We start from the raw sequence: 22,818 nt of genomic DNA on the forward strand, positions 1-22,818 counted from the left end.
TTCTCCTGCTATATGTAAGTTTTGGATGCTGAGCTTCCAAGGTCTAGGCTGACTGCTCCACACCCCCCAGGCTCCCCGAAGCCTCCTGTTTGTTTATACTGTCCATCCCCAGAGCCAAGAAGTTTTGCTCTACCCTGTAGCCAGCTCAGTTCTACCCCAGCATGCACAAGCCCTGCCCTGTAGCAGCTGGGCTCTGCTATGGCTACAGATCCAAGCTGCTTCCTGAGGCCCGGGAAGTAGGACAAGGACCCCACAGTAGGCCTACATTGGTGATAGGCAAGCCGAAGATGCGCTCGCGGTTGTTGTAGAGCATCGCCAGCTGCTGGCAGTCCTTCAGCTGCTTCTTGACCCGCCGCACCTCGTTGGCAATCTCGTGGGCTCGAACAATCTCCACATGGGTGGAGAAGCCAGCCACCACCAGCTGTAGGCCAAGGAGCAAGAGCCAAATGCACCGGAGTCCTATGATTGAGCACGTATCCCACATACCACTGACCCTAGCTCTGAGAGAACTTTGTTTTGAAGTGAGCCACCTGCTGGCCAGTCGCAAGCAGGCTGTTCGAGGATTGGGGAACAGACTCTTTGAACATCATGCTCACTGCCCACTGGGGTGCCAGTTACACAATCAAGAGAATTTGGTCCATTATTGTTAAATTTTCTGAAATTTTCTATCCAGGCATCTCATTCCTTCAGCCATTTAAAACATTTGGTCATCCAGCCACCCATCATACATTGGCATTAACATCTAGATATGCTAGACGGAGGATAGCATTGTGTGTGTGTGTGTGTGTGTGTGTGTGTGTGTGTGTGTGTGTGTGTGTTCAAGGCTAGCCTGAGCTACAGTGAGTATGAGGCCAGGCTGAGTGACTTAAGGAGACCTTAAGACCATGGGTGGGTGAGAGAAAGAGAGAGAGAGAGAGAGAGAGAGAGAGAGAGAGAGAGAGAGAGAAAGAGAATGAGAATGCAGTTCCTAGAAGACCCCTAAGCCAAGCCCCACCTGCAACCCTTCCAGCTTCTCCTGGAAGTTGTTCTGGTCCATGAGCTGGATTTTGCGGAACTTCTCTTCATCCTCAACATGTTGCTGCCGCACCATATCTATTTGCCCAAGGATCTTAGAGGGCCAGTTGTTGGCAGCCCATCTGGCAGGAAAGAGGACCAGGATTTGAGATGTCACAATTGAAATGATAGAACAGAAAGGAAGGGCCATCCTTCCACATGGCCAGGTCCCAAGTGTAGGCAGCTAGACTGTGAACAGGGTTGGGGTGAAGTAGAATGAGAGAATCCAGGTGTCAGCTGGATCTAGTTGAAACTGGGGAACTGGGGAGTCTGAGTGAGCTGAGAGGCTGCCATTGCCACCCATGCCCAGTGAGATGCAACTCTAGTGTGCCTATGCAAAAGGGCAAAGCAGCCATAACAAGAGAGTGATGTCAAGTGTGCTGGCTAGTTTTATGTCAACGTGACACAAGCTAGAATAATCAGAGAGGAGGAAGTTTCTATCGAGGGACTGTCTCCATAAGATCTGGCTATAGGCACACCTATAGGTCACTTTCTTTCTTAGTGACTGACATCAGAGGGCTCAGACCATCATGGGTGGTGCTACCCTTGGGCTGGTAGTCCTGGGTGCTATAAAAAAGCAGGCTGGAGCTGGGCGGTGGTGGCGCATGCCTTTAATCCCAGCACTTGGAGGCAGAGGCAGGCGGATTTCTGAGTTCGAGGCCAGCCTGGTCTACAGAGTGAGTTCCAGGACAGCCAGGGCTACACAGAGAAACCCTGTCTCGAAAAACCAAAAAAAAAAAAAAAAAAAAAAAAAGCAGGCTGGGCAAGCAATAGGGGCCAGAAAGTCATACTCTTCCATGGGCCTCTGCATCAGCTCTTGCCTCTAGGTTCCTATACTAACTGCCTTCGCTGAGAAAGTGTGATATGCAACTGTGAGCAAAATAAACCCTTTCCTCCCTAAGTTGCTTTTGGCCTGATATTTTATCACAGCAAGAGAAACCTTAGCTAAGACAATACATATTTCCTCTGAAATCCCAGGGTTCTCTGAAGCAAAATCAAGTCTAGTTTCTAGCCTTCAGGCATCTGTTGACCAGCCAAGGCCATCAGGCCAGCTGATGGCACATCAGCAACTCGCTCTACCACGTGACACAAGGTCTCACTGGAACTTAAGGTTTCTAACTGCAGCTGGTTCAGGAAGGTCAGGCTGATGTGCTGGACCTCCATCTGTGAGGCAGAACTGAGTGAGGGGTTTGTTTCTGATGTTCAGGAGCTTTTTAATTGGCTCGTTTGCTTTTGCTCACTGTTCCCCAACCAGTCCATGTCCAACATATATGTGTATACAAGGCCATTGATAGGACAGTGACAGGGTCTCCAGACCAAGAGAATTTGCTCCCACATATTCTTTCTGCCTTTAAGCCTCTTGATCCTGCCTGCTCCCGGCTCCCTGGTGGAGCCATGTTTTAGGGCATCTTGGAAGGGCATTTCTGGTGTGATTTCATAGCCTGTGACAGCTGACACTTTTGAGCACCACTGCAGCCCGGCATCTCCTGCTGCCCACCCAACATCCAGTGTTGGGAACAACGCTCCCACTCACTTGTCATTGAAGTCGTCTACGGTAAGGTTGTAAAGGAATTCATCCATGACCTCGTAGTCAGACATGACTTTTACAATCCGCTCCTGCATGAACAGGAAATGACGAGCCATGCTGGGGGAGGGGGTTACTTGAATGGGATCTCCAAAGTGGTTGGGGCCAGGGAAAAGGCACTTTCTTTCAGATAGAAGCCTTAACAGATTTCAAGGCCAGGCCCAGGGCTCTAGGAGTCATTGCCAACACATGTCTGGCTCTAGTCCTCCAACCTACGCTTTCAGTCCTCCTGACTGCTCAGAGAGTACAGCTCTGAATCCCTGCTGTACCCCACAAACTTTACCCTATACGTCCCTGGGTATCTGTTTTACTTTGCCTACTGGCTCTGATCTCCCAGCCTCTGCCTGTCTCAGCCCCTAGTCTCTAACTGGGTCCCTATTGTACCACCCAACTTCTGGCTCCACCAGGCTCTTGGACACCCAGCACCAGTGTGCCTGCCTTACCTCCAGAAATACCAGCTTTTCAGGAATGCCCTTCATCCAGTCTCGAAGCTCAGCAAGCTCCTCAATGCTGTTGGGCTTCTCGTAGATCTTGCGGCTAATACTTCGGAACTCCTCACAGATCTGGTGGGTGAGGATTGGAGGGTTCTAGGGATGGTATGTGCCTTGCCTACACTGGGACCTGTTTCTCTTCAAGGTCCCCAGGGCCTCAAGTCAATTATTCTACCATGGCCACCCTCTACCATTCTTCCCAGGAGAGACGTTCCGGACAGGTTCACTAGGTTGCTAAATGTTTTCTGAGACAAAGTCTCCTCTGAGACTGGATCCAGGAACAAACTTAGGGAATCTGATATCTGCACTTGCATACTCTCAGCTCCACGGAGCAATCCAGCTCAGCCTGTACTTCACCAGAACTTCCCAGGATTCCGAAAGTCTAGGGATGGAAATATCAACCTTCTACTAATATATAGATACATATGAATGCAGATAGGGATCAAGGCAGAATGCTTTCCAGGTCCTTTCTTTGACCCAGGCACCTGAAGACACCATAGGCTTTGCCTAGGGCATCTTACTAGTGGGAGCACACCATGTATTTAAGGCTGCTTGTGTGTTGCTGTGGTGGCTAGGGCCTGGCCAGTAGCTACTTACACTGTCTACCTCCTTGTGTAAGTTCTTGGCTAGGATATCCAGCATAGAGGTGGCCAGGGCCTTCCGTTTTTTGGACAGGCTCTGCTTCACATTGTCGACATTGATGTAGAAGGGACCAATGATGATGCTGCCAGGCAGTGAGTTGTCTAGGATCTCTTTCTCTTTCAGGTGGGTAATTACCACTTCTCGAACCTCCTCTGCTGATGGGCACTGAGTCTGATAGGTCCTGAAGGCAGCAGTGTACATGTGCAGAGACAGAGGATGGTTAGCAGGATGGGAGGGGATGTATACACAGATAGACAGATGGATGGACTGATGGACACACACACGCGCGCGCACACACATGCATATGCACACACACACGCACACATACTTGAGGAAGGTGTTAATGTCATTGTTGTTCAGCTCCAGATACTTTCTGTACTCCTTAGCGTAGGCCTGCAGTGGTATCATGGCTTTGTGCATAGCATTGGTGATGTTAGCGCGTAGCTCTTCTACCAGTGGCTCATGAAGCCCTACTGACTCCAGCAGAGGGTCACCACTGATAAAGATGTCCTCCATCACCAGCTTTAAGAAAAGAACAGAAAAGGCAGAGCTGGATGAACCCTGGAGTAGTTGGCAGAGTGGTCTAAAGACTGAATGGGCAGCGACATGGGCAAGCATAGGCACAGGAGTATGGGAAGGGCTGCAAGGACATATCTGAGAAACTAATACAAATGCAGACACTACTGTGAGGTTCACTGAGGGACGGTATCCTCCCTGCTTGGTGTGATTCAGACTTGCCAAGGACAGGCTGCTGATGGCTTTAACTGACAGCAGGAGATGCAGGAAGGGACTTGAGCTATGGAGGCTCGGGCCTGGAGAGTGGGCGGTGTGCAGCTTAGGTGTGTATGCAGTGGTGGTGACTTGATGAAGACCTTGGCTACTGGTTGTATGTGGAAGTCCACCTGAGTCTACAGCTGAGGTGGATACAGGGGCCCAGAGCAGAGGATAAAGGGGCTGGGATACAGGACAGATGTTGCTATGGCAGGATTAGTACAATCAGTCTAAGATTTAAAGTGATGTCCTGACACTTAGCTGTTTTGTGAACTGGTTTAATCTCTCCAGGTCTACAAGGCAGCGATGTTAACAGTTCCATTTGTGCTGAGGATTAAAGAAGATATCTGTAATTTTCAGAGCCATGCCTACTGCCTATTAAATGGAAGGCTGGCGGTAACAAACTGCTCTGGTATCTGTGATGCCTCTGACATGTTTCAGTGACACTGTTAGACAGTTGAATATGTGAATGTGGAGAGCACCCTGTGGCTCTCAGCAGCCAGGCCCTGTCCAGCCTGTAGCATGTACCTTCTCCAGTTGGGGCACAGCATGAGTGGCCAGGATACCCTTGTCAAAGAGGTTGAGCAGAATCATCTCAAACTGTTCCAGAGGTGTGCTGTAATGCACCCCTGAGTTGTCCAGCACCAAGTCTACGATGAACAGAGGATTCTTCCGGGGCCTAGAGGCAAAGAAATGGGCCGATTGGAAATGTCTGTCCCTTCCTGCCAGTATTGTGATCGAAAGCTTCTTTGAGCATAGCAGTGCTTTCTCCTCCATATAGAAACCCCCAATTTACTAGAGAGCAAGGCTCCGGGCCAGCCAGAAAAAGTTTTAAATTCTTGCCCCAGACCTTGGTCTTGAAGTCATCGGACAGGTTGACCTGGTATAGGCACTTCCAAAGGCTCCATGCTCTTCCTAGGAGCCCACTATCATCAGTTTCAGAAGTCCAAGGCACATCAAAAGCCTTGATGATACATCCCAGCCAGGGCCCCGCGGATAGCTTCCGCCTTTCTAAAAATACTCTTGGTGGTCTAGACTGGTCCCTCTGTCCTGTCTCATTTCCTCTGCCCCTGCCTACTTGCTCTTCCCATTCCATCTGCGCTTGGTAGCCTGTCCTTCCTCAGTTGCCCCAAGTCCTTTTTTACTTGTGGTGTTTCTGTTCTATTTGGTCCTGCTAGTTACCTCTAGTGTCCCCGGGCCTCAGATGCCACCTCTTCCCTGACCACAAGGCAAAGGTCCATCGCCAGAGTTCATCATAGAATTGGCAATGATAGTATCTATTAAATGTCTTGCTATGACTGCCTCCCACTGGTAGTAATAACTATGTCTCAGAGTTCTCTAAAACCAACATCTGGTTTATGGTAAAGGCTCAGTATTATCAATTGAGTAACTCAGAGAGTGACCACAAAAATGATGGACACGAGAATGGAAGCCAGAGCTGGAGAGGACACTTCTGAGATGGCTAAACTCTCTCTGATGTCAAGAACCTGGTGTGCTTGGACTCACTTGTAGGGGCTGTTGACCAGATCTTCACCCCAGTCCATGTCATCTACGCACTCAAGCACACTGCAGCAAGCATCACCAATGAACTGTGAGAAGCTACTCAGGGAGTCCTGCACCAGGAAACGCAGCGTGTCCTGCAGCATGTACTTGATGAGTTCCATCAGCTTGCGCAACTTTGACATGAGATAGACCTCCCAGTTGGTCTCATAGAGGTTGTACCACCCCTTGCTCATGTCTCGAAGGCTGCCGCGCATGGCTACTTTCAATGTGCTGATCCAGCTGTCCTTGAGGAACATCTGCACCTGGTGTGGACACGGCTGTCATCAAAATGCCACCACAGGCACCCACCATCCAAAGCTATTACGCTCAAAGATAATATAGCAAGGTTCTGGAGATGGACACCTCAAGGACTCATGTGTATGACAATGGAGAAAAATCTCTCACAAGTTGTTGTAGAGCACTGCAGACCAACACCTCAGTGTGATATTTGGGGTCCAGGGGTGCTGGGAGGAGAGGCAGGGGACGTGGTGCTCAGAATAGCCATGGGAAAGAGACAGGCACACAGAAGAGAAAGAGGCAGAAAGGGAGAACACAGGAAGAATAGTAAGATAGAACTGAGTGGAGAGAGGCTATAGCCATGCTCCTTGCACCCTCGTCCGCCAGTGTTGTGACATGGGAGTGGGTTCCCTTTTAAGACAGGAGATCTGCCTTAAGGTTACTAGGGCTGGCTCAGAGGGACTGGGAAGGAAGAAGACCACCATGGTTCTCCTTGCCCTGCAGGATGGGCTCCACCATCTCCCTTGTCCCACTTCAGCAGAGCCTTGAGGCTGTGATTGTTGGCTCCAAGGGTCCAAGGCCCCATCCTCCATGTTCTGATACCCAGGTACCTGGGAGAAGGTTTGAGACTGGATCTGCTCAAATTCCTCCAGGCGGCTGTACTTGGAGAGGCTTGAGTGAAACAAGGACATGGAGATCACCTTGTTGCATTCAGCCCGAACCTTGCTCAGAGCTGTGATGACTTCTGGCCGAGTGAGCAGGGACACAAAAGTGAAGTCCTCCTTTTGCTCCCGGAAGGGGTATTCGGGGACACTCACCAGCCCTGCAGAGGGGACAAGAACCAGCATCAGAGCCATCTGGGACACACGTCAGAGCTGTCAGGACTCATCTACAGAGTGTCTGATGGAGAAGACACAACACCTTCCCTCCCAGAACTTCATTCCCAGAACCCCTCTTTCCTTACTCTATCCTTTGAGGGTAACCCCAAGGCTCATAGTGGGTCACATGCTCCGAGTTTCCTTCCATGTTCACTAGTCATCATTGACCCCCCTTGAGTAGTGTGTGACACCTGTGGATCCCCTCCCTAACTCCTACCCTTACTACACAAAGCCAGAGGCTGGTCTGGAGCCTGCCCTGGGACCCCAAAGAAGGAATACTTGGGTACAAGAATGCTTGCTAACCACAGCCCAGCCTGTATCCTGGGCACATCATACACATGAATCTGGGGCCAGGAAATGTATGTATGGGTGGGCTCAAAGCAAGGAGGACTCTTGGGGTCTTGTTCTGAGATTTGGTCTTCTCTATGTCCTTGGAGTTGTGACAATCCCAACTCTATTCTTGTTACAGGAGGAAGAAGGCTTATATATCTTTGAGGTCTGACCATCAGGTGCCTAACATCTACTTTTGACCATGTCTTTCCTGGTATGTATTTACCTGTGGCTTCTGCATTACTGGGACACACACACACACACACACACACACACACACACACACCACACTTGTTCCTCAGTCAAGATTTCCTGGCATCTGGCACAAGTAGGAACAGGGTAGGCACAGAGAATACTAGGTTTATGAGACCCTTAGTGACTGAACAAAATCCTATCAAGAGAGACGGATGTGGGGTGAGCTAGCCAGGTGGGCAGCCAGGGTCCAGTGACTCTCACCTTTACTGGGCACCTTATCTCCCTCTTTTTCGGGCAGAGTTACATAGGAGAATGTCTCTGGCTTAGAGGAGACAATTTGGTCAAAGTTGATCTTGTTCATGCTACGTTCATAGTCCAGGTTCACTTCTCTGGCCAGGCTGCTAAGGTGTTCCAGGACACTGTCAGAGAGAGGAGACAGGCGGCTCATACACACTGCTGAGCAGAAATTGTGAATGTAATATAGTTTATATGTAACAGAAACAAATTGAGGGTCAGTGAGAAGGTTCAGTGGGTAAAGAGGCTACTCACCAAGGCTGATGACTTGCAATCTGATTCCCAGAAACCACATGGTGGAAGGAGAGAACAGATTCCCCAAAATCATCTTGTGACCTCTATATGTACTTTGGTGTACACACACACACACACACACACACACACACCCCAAATATAATTTTAAAAAGAAAAAAATAAATTAAAATAATTGAACCAAACTATATCTCATAAAATGGTAAGTATATATACCCTATTGATGTAGGATAATCAAAACAAATCAACCTTGAATGCAATATTTTGACAATCTTTCTCATTCTAATGGAAAAAGGACACAAATGTCTGAAATGTCTACTGAGAAGCTGTGATTCCTGCACTTTAGTGGCTGGCACAGAAGTGATGAGTTCAGAACTGTCTCAAAACAGCAAAAAGAATTTAAAAACTGTAGACTCTAACTGGCATAGGTCAGTCATTTGAAGCTAGGTGTATTCTAGGACTGAGCAAATAAGCCAACATGTGTTCAATGATGGACACTAATCCTCTTCAGGTAAAGCAAGCCACAAGTCTGTGGGGACAGAATAAGCCATGTGGTGTGCAGTCAATTTGAAGGTATCATTGTGGGCTCACACTTTGAAAAAACAGGTAGACAAGAGAGAATATGGAGGTGTGAAGAGGTGCTATATGTAAGATTAACTATATCTAGAAAAAATATTTCTCCCAGATCTGTCTGCTCTAAGAATCTTACAGGAATCATTTCCCAGTAGCAACAAATACATCAAATGCCTAAATCCTGGCTTCTAAATTCTCCACTAAAAGCAACAGGGCCTTCTTGGAGAAAGAACCTATTTCAGAGGCTGGAGAGTGGCTCAGCAGTTAAGAGCACTGCCTGCCCTTCCACAGGACCTGGGCTCAGTTTCCAAAACTCATAAAGCAGCTCATAACCATGGGAAACTCCAGATCCAGAGACCCTGACTCCCTCTTTTGGCCTCCACAGACACCAGGCAAACGCATGTTGCATATATATTCATACACTCATACACATAAAAATAAACATTAAAAGTCTTTAAAAAATCTGCTTCAAGGCTGTCTCTGGGAAAATGCAAATTAAGCTGAGGACTTCCTGCTATGTCAGCAAGGATGATGAGAACGTAACAAAATGGCAGGAGGTTATCCTGAAGAGGACACAGTCCACCTTTCAGCATGGAAATTAAAAAGAAGCTGCAATGCGCTCTAACCTTTCAACCTAGCAAGAATTCATGAGCCCATAAGGCTCCACGATGGAGACAACCAGGCAGTGCTTAGAATTTAAGGCCTGGTGCAGTCAGCAAGTCACCCGTGGCAACCTGAGACAGGCTAGTGTTATTTACAAAGAGGAACCTCAACAGAGAAAGGCCTCCGTCAGACTGCCTGTTGCAAACTCAGTAGGACATTTTCTTGATTGATGATTAATTTGGGTGAACCCAGCCCAGAGCCACCCATGGGCAAGTGGTCCTGAGTTGTATAAAAAAATCAGGCTGATTAATCCATGAGGAGCAAGCTAGGAGGAGCAAGCCAGTAAGCAGCAATCCTCCACAGACTCTCTACTTGAGTTCCTGCCTTCAGATTCCTGCTCTTCCTGAGTTCCTGCCCTGAATTCCTCAGTGATGGACCTGGAAGCACAAGATAAAAGAAACCCTTTCCTTCCCAAGTTGCTTTTGGTCATGGTATTTTACCACAGTAACAGACGCCCCATGACATCACTTCATAGGGATGTCTCAGCGATTGCTCTGGCAACACCACCCACTTAGAAAGGTCCAGGGTGGCTGCAGCACACGACGCACCTCGGCCCCTTGCGCATGCGTGGTGTGCTCAAAGCCCACTGTTTTATCTTGCTCAAGCTCTTCTCATTGATGACCCGCCGGCCTTCGGTGGGCATGCAATCCACGTATAGGTTGTACAGCAACAGCGCCTCTGTGTTCTTGCGCAGAGCGTTGGCCTGGACCACGCGCTGTGTAAACACACGTGGGTCCTCAGCACAGAAGAGGAGCTGGATCCTCGGGACCCAGTACTGGGTGGGCAGGAGTGGTGGCCTTCCTGGAGATGGGTTAGAGGGGTGAAAAGGGTACACAGTCAGGCTCTCTGGGTTGGAGTACTGGCTTCTGGTCACCTGCACTTGAACTGGTGTCTCTCAGCAATTTGTCATTGTATGGTGTGTGGTGCCTCCCCCCATAGCCAAATATGTGAAATGGGCAAAATGACATTTCCTGCTTTGCCCACTTTATAAGGTTGACACACAGATTTATGCATGTGAAATATGTTGTAAAGAGCCTTGTACTGGCAGGAGTTACACTGGGATGGCTATTCACTTGTCCCCTCCACACCACTCCGGGCAAACAACTGATTAGGAGGCCTTGGTTTCCTTTACAACTCCATGCTGAAAGCCACTGGGCCAGCTGCTCACAGCCAACATGCCAATCAATGGTCATGTGCCTTCTCTAGGTCCTCTGTTTCAAACTGGTGAGGGGGCAGACCCTGGTTACTGGGCAGATCCCAGTAAGGAAGAATTCAGGGCTGAGTTGGTGGGATTGGGTCGTAGTCATGGGCTGGGCCAAGCTTGAGCTGGGGCCCATGCAGGGAAGGCACAGAGCTTGTACCTGCAGGGGTGACCCCTCCATTCAGGATGGGCATCCCCATCTCGTCACGAACCAAGCCTCTCTTGTCAGTTTTCTGGACCAAGTACAGTTTCTTTTCTTCATCGTAGTCAAGGACGCCAACTTCGCACCATTTATAGTCCAGTTCCTGACTCTTGGGGTCCTCTAAAACAGAAGGGGACACCCTACCAGTATTCTCTGCCATGGAAGTGGAGAGGGGTTTCTGAATGCAGCAGCTGATGTTGGGAATGGATGTCAGAGGTCACCTGACTGGTGTCCCTTCTTCCAGGATAGTTTTTGGCTCCAGCTGAACAAGGGACAATCCTGCTTCTTCTCAGAAGAGCTGGCATCTGAGGAAGCCTTAGCCATGGGAGGACCCAAAAGGACTAGGCCTCTTGGCACAACCCTTGCAAGAGTGAAGAGACACAGACTGATGGGGAACCATGAAAGGTGTAACCAAAGAAAACACCTGGTGGGCTGAGTGTAGAGCCTGGGGATTCGTGCCTGTAATCCCGCGTGAGTGCAAGGCCTAGGGCACATGCCTGTAACCCCAGCTACTTTGGGAGACAGAGGCAGTAGGATAGCAAAAGTTCAGGGCCAGACTGGGTTACAAAGTAAGTTCAGGGATAGTCTGGAAACAGTCTACCCTGTCTCAAGACAAAAAGTTTTTGTTGTTGTTTTTGTTTTGTTTTGTTTTTAAAGGGAGGTAGGACTGGGGTAGGACTGGAGAGATGGCTCAGTGGTTAAGAGCACTGGTTGCTCTTAGAAGGCCTGGGTTGTATTCTCAGCACTTACAGGGCAGCTCACAACTATAATTCTAGTTCCAGGGGATCTGACACTGTCTTCTGACCTCTAGTAAAACCAGATACACACACACACACACACACATACAGAGAGAGAGAGAGAGAGAGAGAGAGAGAGAGAGAGAGAGAGAGAGAGAGAGAGAGAACACAGACATACATGTGACAAAATATTCATAAGCAAAACAAAACAAAATCCAGGACTATAAATAACACTGCTGAGGACCCATCACAAGTGGTCATGATGGGTGAAGCTAGGTGACTCTGTTTAAGGTGACCAAAGCCAGGTAAAGTCCTCTGGCCTCTTTGTGTCAAAAGACGGAAAGACATAGCAGGGTCAGGAACCACTGCTCTGCCCATATGCTGCATGTCTGCCAATCCTTGTGACTTTTGGGCTCACTTCTGCCTTGGTCCCTTTGCATTGGCCATGACCTCTGCTTGATTAATTCTCAGCTCCTCACTGGAGAAGCACCTCTGCTTTACATAGCATCTTTGGCTCATGCACTTTCTAACCTCTTGTTCTTTTTGTATTCTTCACCCCAACTTGGCCACACTGTTGACAGTCCCCTAAGATCAGGAGCCATCTTTGTCCTATCTTAAGCACAACTGAAGACTTGAGACCAGGATTGAAATTGGTGCACAGTTGGTATTAAATAAGTGATTGAAAAAGTAAGATGCACACATAGTACCCAGCAGAGAACTTCACAACCTGTAATGGCTTAAAACAAACTGGGGGTTTGCCAGCTTGGGTTAAGGAAGAAAGGGCTGAAACTCTAGGAAAATGTCCCTGCCTCTGCCATCAGCTGGGTCAAGGACACTTCTGTGCCCTAACCCGCCCAGGTTTTACTTTGCCCCTCCCTTTCTGGGATGCTTCCTTTGTGAAAACATCAACCTCATCTTGGCTCAAGAGACTACCAAACACTAAGAGGTCCCTGGCAGATGCTTCCTGCGAGCCCCGCTTAAGGCCAGGAACCCAGTGAAGCAAGGAAGCTGGTACTCAATGCATTTAATGCAGACCTATTCCTTATGGCTTAATTGCTAGGAACTGGAGAACCGGGATCAATTTAGTTAAATTATTTCTGTCATTTAAATCCAAAGTGAAGGAAACACTCTGCTTCTTCTCTGCTTCAGATAAACTGATTCCAGTATTAATACATTTTAAAAATGAAACCTGTTTGCAGCCTGCTCAGTGAACTGCCACGGGTCTTGCGGAGGACGCAGAGTTTTAAAGCCTGTCCTTGCTCCCATAGTCCTGCCTTCCACCTGGTGACTGGGTAACTGGGTCGACTCATGCCACAACATGGCCATCCACCCCAAAACATGGAAGAGAGTGGCCTCTGATCCTGCACAGCCTTCAGCATTTCCATCAACCAGCCTCCAGACCATACTTGGGACTCTTCCTAGGAAGTTCTGCACAAGACCGAGTCACGTAGGCCAGAATGGCATCTGTGTGTACCTTGTCACTATTCCTGACAGCAGGCAATTGGAGAGAACATCTGTGGCCATCAGGACAGACTGGGGCCACTGGAGAAACCATGGGTACTCTATGTAAACAGATGTGGGCAAGGATGAGACACTGCCGGTCTGGGTGCTATCCTGTGGGTCTATGTGGGAAGGGTGTGGTTGTGTTTGTGAATGTGTGGCTGTGGGTGAGATACATGAGTACTAGTGGTGGAGATGTGTTTGAAAGCAGTGACATAATTGTATGTGACAAACTATGTATTTACCCTGAGAGCCAATGGGTGAGGTCCATGCACGAGAAAGATCAGAGAGCTTCCTGAGAGCAGGAGCAACAGTGAATGCAGGGGCTGTGATTGTGTCCTCAAACATCTTTGGTATGTTTACATTGCTGCCAATACAGGGTTTTCTTGTGTCTGCTCTGTGTGTGTATGTGTGTGCATGAGTGTGCCTGTGTATATGTGGATGTGCGTATATGCTGTGTGTGTATGTGTGTGCATGTATGTGTGTGAAGATAAACATACCTGTGTACATGCTCATGGATGCCAAAGAACAACATCGGGTATCTTCCTCTGTTCTTTCTGCTGTAACTTTGATACCATGTGTCTCACTATCTCCCTGAACCTAGAACTCACTAATTTTGTGTGTGTGTGGGGGGGGGGGGGCATTGTTTTAGGCTGGCATCTAGCAAGCCCCTGTGATTTTCTTGTCTCTAGCCACACTGCTAGTACTGTGGTTATAGATGTGCCCACCACACTTTGCTTTTTACATGGTGTTAGGGATCTGAACTCAGGTCCTCATGCTTGAGCAGCAGCGTTCTTACCCACTGAGCCATCTCTCTAGCCTCCCAGTTTGTTTGCTCCCTGACAGCACCTAGCTGTTCTGTCCCCAGCTTCCTAACAGTGTTGTCTTGGCTGTTTGAATTCTCTGCCTCTGTGTGGCCAGATCCTTGGACTGCATCACAGCTGGGGGATTTCAGCAGATACTTCAGCTCTCCTGGCAACCAGATCCCAGGGGAGCCTAAAGGTCTTGGCCAGGGGTTGTTGGGACAAGACAGTTCTGCCACCCCAGGGTGGTCCTGCTCACCGTGCCCCAGAACGTCGTCTGTGGGAAGAAGGGCTTTTCCAGGGACAGGCTTCCTGTTTTGTGAGCCTGGCTCCAAGCCCATGTTGAGCCACTCCGTGGGAGTCCGGCAATCAAACTCTTCATTATCAAACACCTTGGAGAAAACAGGCAACTGTCCAGTGAAACAGTTCCTCTAGCGGCCAAGCAAAACTAAGCATGCCAAAAGCCTCTGCAGCCTCCCCAGATCAGGTAGTTCCAGGCGGTCCTAGACTGGTCTGTAAGACCCCTGCTGCTTCCATTGACCCACAATGCTTGAATGGGGTGGTGCTCTGGATCCATATCTAGCCAAGCCACTCAAGGCTCAGTCTGAGGATGTTTGGGGTCTCAGAGGAGGATGTGGGCTCTCTTGACTACTGTGGGGAAGCACCAAGCTCAGGCCCAAGGGGACAGACGGCTCTGGGATTTCAAGAGAAATTCATGCTGATCAGAAACAGCAGAGACTTGGTGCTGTCAGCAGGCAACCTTAGTAGAGTGAACTCATCTGGATCCCGCTCTGCTTCCCACAGGGACTCCAGGCAAGAGATACACAGGACACAGAGGGAGGGACAGGAGGCCAGCAAGGGCCAAGGCCTGGCTGTGCTTCCTCTTTCTCCCTCCAGACTTGTTTTCCTTGCTTGTACCTTGAAGTGGTACCAAATCCCTCCTACATCCCTCTCCCCATTTCACAATCTCCCACCCACAGGGGGCCCCTAGCAGGGGTCTGTGTACCACCCCTCATTTCAACCTGGCTGCTCATAGATGCCTGTGGCCAGGGTTGGGGTAGGGAGCAGGCACATGGGCTGTCCGGGACTCCAAGGAAGGAATAGGGAATCGGAAGCCTATTGGTTTGGGGACCACTCCTGCTTCAACCCAGGATGCTTAAAACAGCTGGGGTGGGTTCTGATTATTGCTCTGTGTGACAAATCAGTGCCTGTGACTGGAGTGTGTGGGGGGGCCCCCGTTGGGATGTGACACCACCATGTGACAGGGCATGGCAGTGTGGCTCACCTTCAATGGGAGATAAATGGGAAAGAGTGGGTCATGGCCCTGTTCGATGGTTTGTGGGTGCTGCAGGTCTGGGTGTCTGGGCATGAGCTTGTTAGAGTCGATGCCCTCACTGGCCAACAGCTTCTCAATGTCCAGGCTCAAGTACTGCTGTTTCCTCCTAGCCAGAGCAGGGGGAGTTACGGATGACAGCTCATGAAGTAGCTTCAGGGATGTCAGTAAAGACCCAGGACCCCAGGTGCCACTTCTGTATTGCCCTGGCAGCCCTACTTCAGTGACTTAATTGCTACCCTCCCAGTTCCACAGCAGGGAAAGCCATGCGTTCCTATTAAAGGAGAGCTGCTTGAACATTTCCACAGGCTCTGCTGCGGGGCTCAGCACCTCGTGGTCTGCAGTCCCCCGCCCCTCTAGCCTGGCTGATGCTACCTCCTTGGGACAGGCTTCCCTCTCCAGCTCTCCAGCATACCTCTCAATCTCAATCTTCCGAGGGCACTGGCCAGGCAGCACCTGGAATGGGACCTGCACCTTGGGCTCGTAGGACTGTACTGGGAAGTCAGTCTGGGTGAGCAGCCGCGTGGTAGTGCCGATGCTCTGCTGCTCCACACGCTCCTGAAAGTCCTCAGGAACAATGAACGATTCAACTACGGGGAAACGGAAAGATGAGCAGCTGAGCAGTCAGGCAGGGCCAACAGCTTGGCCCTGAGCCATCCCATATGGCACTTCCTCAGACAGGAACCAGGTAGGCATGCCTGGGCTATGGATGCTTAGGCCTGCCTGTAGCCTGGCATGGTCAGGGAGAAATGAGAGACCATGGGCTGTTCTGCCAGCCCAAGGCCAGCATGCTTGCTCATTTCGGCTCAAGCCACCAATTATTTTAACACTGGGGCCGGTGCTCAAGCTGAAACATTAGTGAGGATCTCAACTGGAAAGGAAGATAAATACTACTTAATCCCAGATAGCCATTGTGTGTCACATGTTAGTGTCTGGATCCCACATGTTCTTTGGGCTTGTTTCCAGGAGTGAAGTGTCCTGGTTACTCTAGGAGTGAGTGGTCTCCCTTATACCACCAAATGGTTGCCACCCCTATTTACACAGTGTCAGACAGAGTGTACATTCTTAATTCTTAGGGAGGGAGTCAGTGGGAAGAGGGTCTTAAACAGGTTGACCTACCATCCCAGTTGGCCAGGACAGGGGTATCCTGTATCACAAAGTACTGAGGGAAAAGTACCAGGTAAAGCAAGACCCTATAGGTAAAGAAAGGGGTGTGGAAATATGCTATAGAATTCCACGGGCAGCTACTCTCCCCCATGTTCTGTGAGACTCAGATATCCCACCTCCTGTCTGGAGTAAAAAAGCAGTTACAGTGCATGAGCTAACTTTGGGGTTGTCCTTTGGAATCCCACAGAAGCCTGGGCTAGTATCTGAGGTACTAGAGAGGCCTTGGGTAACTGAATAGAAGGCTATTAGTGCCTGCCAAGGCCTCTGACAGGCACCACCCACCCTGGGGCCCATTTGGATGTTCCTCCTCATGGGGGTAGGCTGCTGAGCCACTGGCCTTACCATGGCCCACCCCTGTATGGATGGTAGGAGCCATCAGTCACATCCTCCATAGGCTGAGACCCATGGCTCGTCACCATTTCTTGAATCCTAGGTGCTTGTGAGATTGTCAAGAAAAAGCTAGACCCTTGTACAAACACACAAATGCCCATGGCTGTGATGTTTTCTGTGCCATTTTAAGGGTTCATAGACTCAGGGGCTGACAGGGATATTTTGAGTAGTATTAGGAAGAAGCCAGGCCTTTCTTCAGGTGGACATGGGATAGATGCTTGTGACTGTGGGGCATCTGGACCTGATGGACAGGGTGTACTATCTGCTGGAAGAGGAAAACAGTAAGGCCAGGCTCCATCTTATAACCTGGGTTCTGCCAAGTCCATCTTCTCTCTGCCACAGGCCTGCCCCTGGGCATGCTCTGAGACATGCCATGAAGCCCATGGATAGTCTCCTGTCCTTTCCAAAAAAAAATCCTTCAGGCATTTACCTATTCCAGACTGTTTCAGATGCAGCTCAGGTATGACCTTGGCTTCCCTACAGCCCATATTCTGGGGGAGAAGAAAAACTCAAACCCCACTGAGCCCTGCCCAGTAGAGAGAACTGTGGCCCTCAGGAGCCTGAGGCTAGTGTCAGGCCCTTACACACCTCTGCTGAGGGGCAAGTTCGCTCCTGGGAACTGGGCCTTTGCAAAGCTCATAATTTACTAACACCATTCCACCCTTGAGGAAACCAAAGCTTTCTGCCAGGAAGAGGCTATTTCCATGAGACCCGAGGTAGTCTGAATGCCCATTGCCACCACCCGTCCAATGCTCGTGGCACTGACCTTTTGGGGTGAACTTGTCAAGGTCAGCTTGACGAATCAGATTCTGGGTCATGTAGGGGCCACAGCACACGTTCTGAAACAAAGCCCAGAGCCCTGAATGTGTACAAGTGCTTCACACAGTCAGGACCCAGGGGTGACTCCAAGGCTGGGTGTTCCCAACAGCCCACCAAAGAGCACCCCAGGAGTATGTGGGGAGCTCATACGCATTGTCCAGAGGTCATGGGGGATATCTGACTGAGGCCACCTGGGACACCCCTGGCTGCCAGCCCCATTTGAGGTCAACTTAGTCTCCCTCCTTCCAGAGAACACTTCCAGAGCGTATGTCCAAGGGCCAAGCCATGAGGCAGGAACTGCAAAGTCAGGAGTTGTCTCTGGGTGCACTTCCTTTCCCAAAGGCCACTGTGGCACCACTGGTGAGCTGGGTCCCAGTGGATCCTTGCTGCTTCTCCAGAATTTCCCCTGCCTAAAATATCCCTAAAGCTACTGGGAACCTACAGGGATCTGGGAACTCTCTCCTGGTTCCTTCCTTCCCATCTTCCCCAGGCCCCAGCACCATCCCTTGATCTCTCCATCCTCTTCTATGCCCACTTCTCCACATGGGCCATGCCTTCTCAGAGCCCCAGCAGCTTTGTGCTTGCATCTCTCCCTGCTTTGACATGTACTTCAGACCCTATCTTATCCATCAAATGCATCTCTAACTTTTAGATCTCATCCATACACCCCTTCTTAACTGGAACAGGTGCTGGGGGACTTCCAAAGGCCATCGCAACAGGGTTGTGGATGTCTTAGCTTTTCTGTGTCTCCAATGCTCAGTCCTGGGTCTGGCACATAGGAGGGGCTTATCAAGTAACTGAAAAAATAATGAACTAAGGAATGGGATAGCTAGGTGGGTGGGTAGGTGGATGGATGGATGGATGGATGGATAGACAGATGGATAGATAGCATCTATCCGGGAGGTGAACCAATGAGCTGATACTGACCAGGTCAAAAAGATGGGTGAATAGAACCTTCATGGATGGATCAAGGCCAGCTGCCATACTCACCCCAAGCTCATCTAAGGTTCCAGGGCTGAGGATGTCAGAATAGAATCCACGCTGCCTCATGAGAGGATATTTCTTATCAGTGCCTGTCAAAGGTGACTTCCTGGGCTGCCCTAAGTCTGTGAGGGGTAAAGGTGGGGTCTTGGGGTCAGGATTTGGGGGAGTTCTTTCTGGATGATAACTTGATTCTTGTAATATCTTCTCCAGGTCATGGCTTTCAGGAACCTTCCCCGGACAGTATCCTGGGGCCTGAGAGCTAGTGCTTGGTTCTTCTTTATTACACTCCTCCATGCTGTTCTTCAGAGAGGTGTCCCAGCCAGAGCTCCTAAGGAAAGATTCAGTATCGTTTACACTCTGACAGCCTCCGTGTCAGCCCAGTTAGCACCGTGATTCACAGATGCCCAGGCTGCCTCTCCACCTCAAGTCCAAGTCTGCTGTTCATGGGTAACACAAGAGGACAGACAATGCCAGGAGTCCCATAGGTGACAATGGTTCTCCTTGAGAGTCAAGGGTTGAGGGAAGGAAACTTGTAGATGCCTCCAACTCAGAGCCTCCTGAACTTGCCACTCTTTCCCTTCCGTTAGCAAGGCCTGCCTTCCTTGCTGTGGGAGATGAAGGGGCAGACCCAGAGCTCATCTACCCAGTGAAGGGCTTTCACAGAGTCAGAAGCAGGTCTAATGCCCTATTATGTGGGCACAAGGCTGCCATACCCATCCCACACCTGCACTTCCCTGTTCCATCTCTCCCATACCCCAGGAATCAGAGGATTCTATGATCTTGCCATTAGTAGGCCAAATATAACCACCAGTAGGCCCACAGATCCTCCTATAAGCCACAAAGTGGCATCCACTGACCCTGACTCAGAGGGTCAGCTCAGCTCAAGGAATATATACCCTCTTGTCTTCACATAGGGAGTAGTGAGTGGCACTGGGCCATAGGCACATCTACCATCTTGAGGAGAAGGGTTTGCAGGTCATTGTTAGCAAGTTCTTGCAAAACTACTGCTGTCTTTTCGCTACCCCAAAACATTATTATCAGGGGAAAATCCTTTAAGCAATCCAGTAAATCTGGTAAATGTGTGTGTGTGTTGGGGGTGGGGGGTGGTAAGTAAGAGGTTTTCATTTAACGGTAGCACAGAAATAAAAAGAAAGTCTACAGTTACCTCAATAAAAATTTCAATAAAAAAGTGTGTGTGTGTGTGTGTGTGTGTGTGTGTGTGTGTGTGTGTGTGTGTGTTGTATAAACCTGTGTCCACATGTGTCTGGATGTGCTCAGCTGTGTGTACACATGTAGAAGCCAGAGGTTGAGTTCAGCTATATCCCTCTAGACTTCTCCATATTTTTGTACATTTACTTAGTACGTATGTGTGTGCATGTGCCACAACCTGTGTGTGGAGGTCAGAGGACAACTTCTGGGAGTCAGTTCTGTCCAGTATGTGGGCCTTTCCTTGTGTGAGGAAACAAAGCTGCTGAGATAGAAGGTTTGGTCCTAGCAGGCCCAGGACGAGGAACGGTGTTACTGGGCATGCAGACTCATTTCAGAACACAATCCCATCTTAAGCCTGTGTGGAAATTGAGACTATTCTCATTTCTCAGAGATGAGAAGATGAACCCTCAAAAGGCTCCATGACCTGGCCAATGCTACACAACCAACAGGAGGTACCCACATGCTCAACCACTTGGTTGAATGAATGTGGGAGTTGGGGAGCATAGAGGTGTGTGGTCCTCATAGCAGGCACCACCACCACCACCATCACTACCACCACCACCACCACCTTGTTCAAACAAGGAAACTCAGGTCCAAAGCAGTGTATGGAGAAACCCTGAGATGTGTGCAAAATAGCTTCTCAACGAGGGCCTGAGCAGGAAGGCTTCCAAATTACCCATCTCCTGACTCAAACGCGCTTGCATCTCTTTGAACATCTCAGGGTACAATGTAAGCTCTCATTTGGCAAAGGGTGTGAACTTTTAAAGGATTTTGGAAGTCTCTACCTCTGCTGAGAGTACTGGGCAAACAGCACTGTAGGTGGTTATTTCTTTCACAAGCTTGGGGCTTCTTTTATCCTTCTGATGTAGTCACCTGAGGAAAACTGGCTCTGTGCCCACAGCTTCTTGCACCATTGAACACAGCCTGAAATTATATGGTACTTTGTTCTCCCCTGCCTGCTGAACAGGAATTTTCAAGTAACATTGATCTTTGGAAATTGGGTGTCTACCATGGGGAAGTCACTGGCTTGGAATGCAGAAGGTCCCCAGAATGCATTTGCTAAGTGATTGTATGACCCTGTAAATAATTGAATGGGGTTTGTAAAGGAAGGTGTGGAATCCATTTCTGTAACAACTCTGTGGTCAGAAAAAGAGAGAGACGTATCTGGTAGGGGGAGGGCATTGAGTCACATGCTCCCCGCATAGGAGTAGGATCCGCACCTCAAACGTTTTGCTAAGTCAGGACTTAACAGCAAGGCCCTTAAGGTGCTTTCTATACCCTATTCCCTCAGCCCTGACCCTGTCACGGCTCTTAGGGGCCACTCGTCAGGGGATGCGGGAGAGGGGAGGTGATCTTAAGGTGGAAGGGTGCTTCCTCCGCGTCCACTCACTTCTGCGCCTTAATGAATTTTCCCCAACCCAATCATCCCGCCGCCTCACGGACCTACCGGCTCCCCTAAACAGCAAAGTTTTCGGTGCCTCCTGTCTCTAGGGAGAGACGCTGGACCCGTTGCGAGGGGGCGGGACCATTCGGCACCCCGAGCGGAAGCTTCCGGCTACGAACTTCCCCAGGTCCGCTCACGCCCTAGAGGTCAGGTTCTTCAAGGCAGAGGCGGGTTACGCTGCGCGGGTCAGAACGTGGTCGTCTAATTCTTAAATTCAGACTGCATTTCTCACCTCTCCCTTTAGGGCCCTCTAGCAGTAAGAGACAAAACAGTCAAAGGCAGCACAAAGACTTTGAATAATGGGCAGGGAAAGAGGGGTGAAAAGGCCTAACATGTTGAGGCAAAGTGTCCTCATAGCAACTTTGAGGATAACCTGGGCTTCCCGAAACCATGTCAAAACAAAGCTACTGAGACTGGAGATTTCCTCAGTTGATAGAGAGTTGGCCTGTCTACAGACCGGTGGTGCACACCCGTTATTCCAGCAGCAGGGAGGTAGAGGCACGAAGACCAAAAACTTCAAGGTCATTCTTGGCTGTGGATATGAGAAATCCCATCTCAAACAACAACATGGCAGCCGCAATAACCAGCTACTACACATCCACAGAAAGGATGTGAGGAGATTGTGAGTTGGAACTCGGTGTTCAAACTGTAGCTGCAGTCAGACGGACGCAGCACTGTGACCACAGGGCACTAGTTCTGGTCCCAGCTTCCTGTTGCATCTACCTCCTGTGGCTGGGCAGTGGCTGCACCTTCATCACCCTCCCGGATAGCTGTCTAATGTCTGCATCTGCTTCACACTGGACATAAGTTCGTGTGGTTCCCTGACTGGTCCTGAAGATCGAGTAATTTTAAGTTTCAGTTGTTTCAGACAGGGTCTCACTATGTTGCCCTGGTTGGCTTGGAACTTTCAGAGATCTGCTGGCCTCTCTTGTGATATTTGTTACTGTGGTATATAGAGGACTGTCTTTTTTTTTTTTTTTTTTTTTTTTTTTTTTTTTTTTTTTTTTTTTTTTTTCCTTTTCAATTCCAGTTAAAAGATCTTTACCAATCCCACATCCAATAGAGGGCTAATATCCAATATATACAAAGAACTCAAGAAATTCGACTCCAGACAACCAAATAATCCTACTAAAAATGGGGTACAGAGCAAAACAAAGAATTCGCAACTGAGGAAACTTGAATGGCTGAGAAGCACCTAAAGAAATATTCAGCATCCTTAGTCATCAGGGAAATGCAAATCAAAACAACCCTTAGAGTCCACCTCACACCAGAATGGCTAAGATCAAAAACTCAGGTGATAGTAGATGCTGGCGAGGATGTGGAGAAAGAGGAACACTTCTCCATTGTTGGTGGGATTGCAAGATGGTACAACCACTCTGGAAATCAGTTTGGCGGTTCCTCAGAAAATTGGACATAGCATTACCTGAGGACCCAGCTATACCATTCCTGGGCATATACCCAGAAGATGGTCTAACATACAACAGGGACACATGCTCCACTATGTTCATAGTAGCCTTATTTAT

At 49.3% G+C, this 22,818-nt stretch overlaps 1 protein-coding gene across 1 annotated transcript in view; it reads right to left on the reverse strand.

The window, feature by feature from the left end:
* Dnah1 (dynein axonemal heavy chain 1) overlaps nucleotides 1-21,412 on the reverse strand; it is a 60,230-nt gene extending 38,818 nt beyond the window's left edge. Inside the window, exons 1-18 of the mRNA XM_076931404.1 lie at nucleotides 21,299-21,412; nucleotides 18,649-18,970; nucleotides 17,606-17,678; nucleotides 15,698-15,872; nucleotides 15,235-15,391; nucleotides 14,209-14,341; nucleotides 10,868-11,029; nucleotides 10,055-10,307; nucleotides 7,986-8,143; nucleotides 6,933-7,144; nucleotides 6,049-6,347; nucleotides 5,071-5,221; nucleotides 4,100-4,293; nucleotides 3,727-3,952; nucleotides 3,082-3,201; nucleotides 2,588-2,670; nucleotides 995-1,136; nucleotides 266-421 (exon numbers count right to left, since the gene is read on the reverse strand). Of these exons, the coding sequence (XP_076787519.1) occupies nucleotides 266-421; nucleotides 995-1,136; nucleotides 2,588-2,670; nucleotides 3,082-3,201; nucleotides 3,727-3,952; nucleotides 4,100-4,293; nucleotides 5,071-5,221; nucleotides 6,049-6,347; nucleotides 6,933-7,144; nucleotides 7,986-8,143; nucleotides 10,055-10,307; nucleotides 10,868-11,029; nucleotides 14,209-14,341; nucleotides 15,235-15,391; nucleotides 15,698-15,872; nucleotides 17,606-17,678; nucleotides 18,649-18,936 (2,982 nt within the window). The 5' untranslated portion in view covers nucleotides 18,937-18,970; nucleotides 21,299-21,412. The remainder of the gene's footprint in view (nucleotides 1-265; nucleotides 422-994; nucleotides 1,137-2,587; nucleotides 2,671-3,081; nucleotides 3,202-3,726; nucleotides 3,953-4,099; nucleotides 4,294-5,070; nucleotides 5,222-6,048; nucleotides 6,348-6,932; nucleotides 7,145-7,985; nucleotides 8,144-10,054; nucleotides 10,308-10,867; nucleotides 11,030-14,208; nucleotides 14,342-15,234; nucleotides 15,392-15,697; nucleotides 15,873-17,605; nucleotides 17,679-18,648; nucleotides 18,971-21,298) is intronic.
* Between the last annotated feature and the right edge of the window lie 1,406 nt (nucleotides 21,413-22,818).

The sequence above is a fragment of the Arvicanthis niloticus genome, chromosome 3 (genome assembly GCF_011762505.2).
Source record: "Arvicanthis niloticus isolate mArvNil1 chromosome 3, mArvNil1.pat.X, whole genome shotgun sequence".
In the NCBI taxonomy this organism is placed as follows: Eukaryota; Metazoa; Chordata; class Mammalia; order Rodentia; family Muridae; genus Arvicanthis; species Arvicanthis niloticus.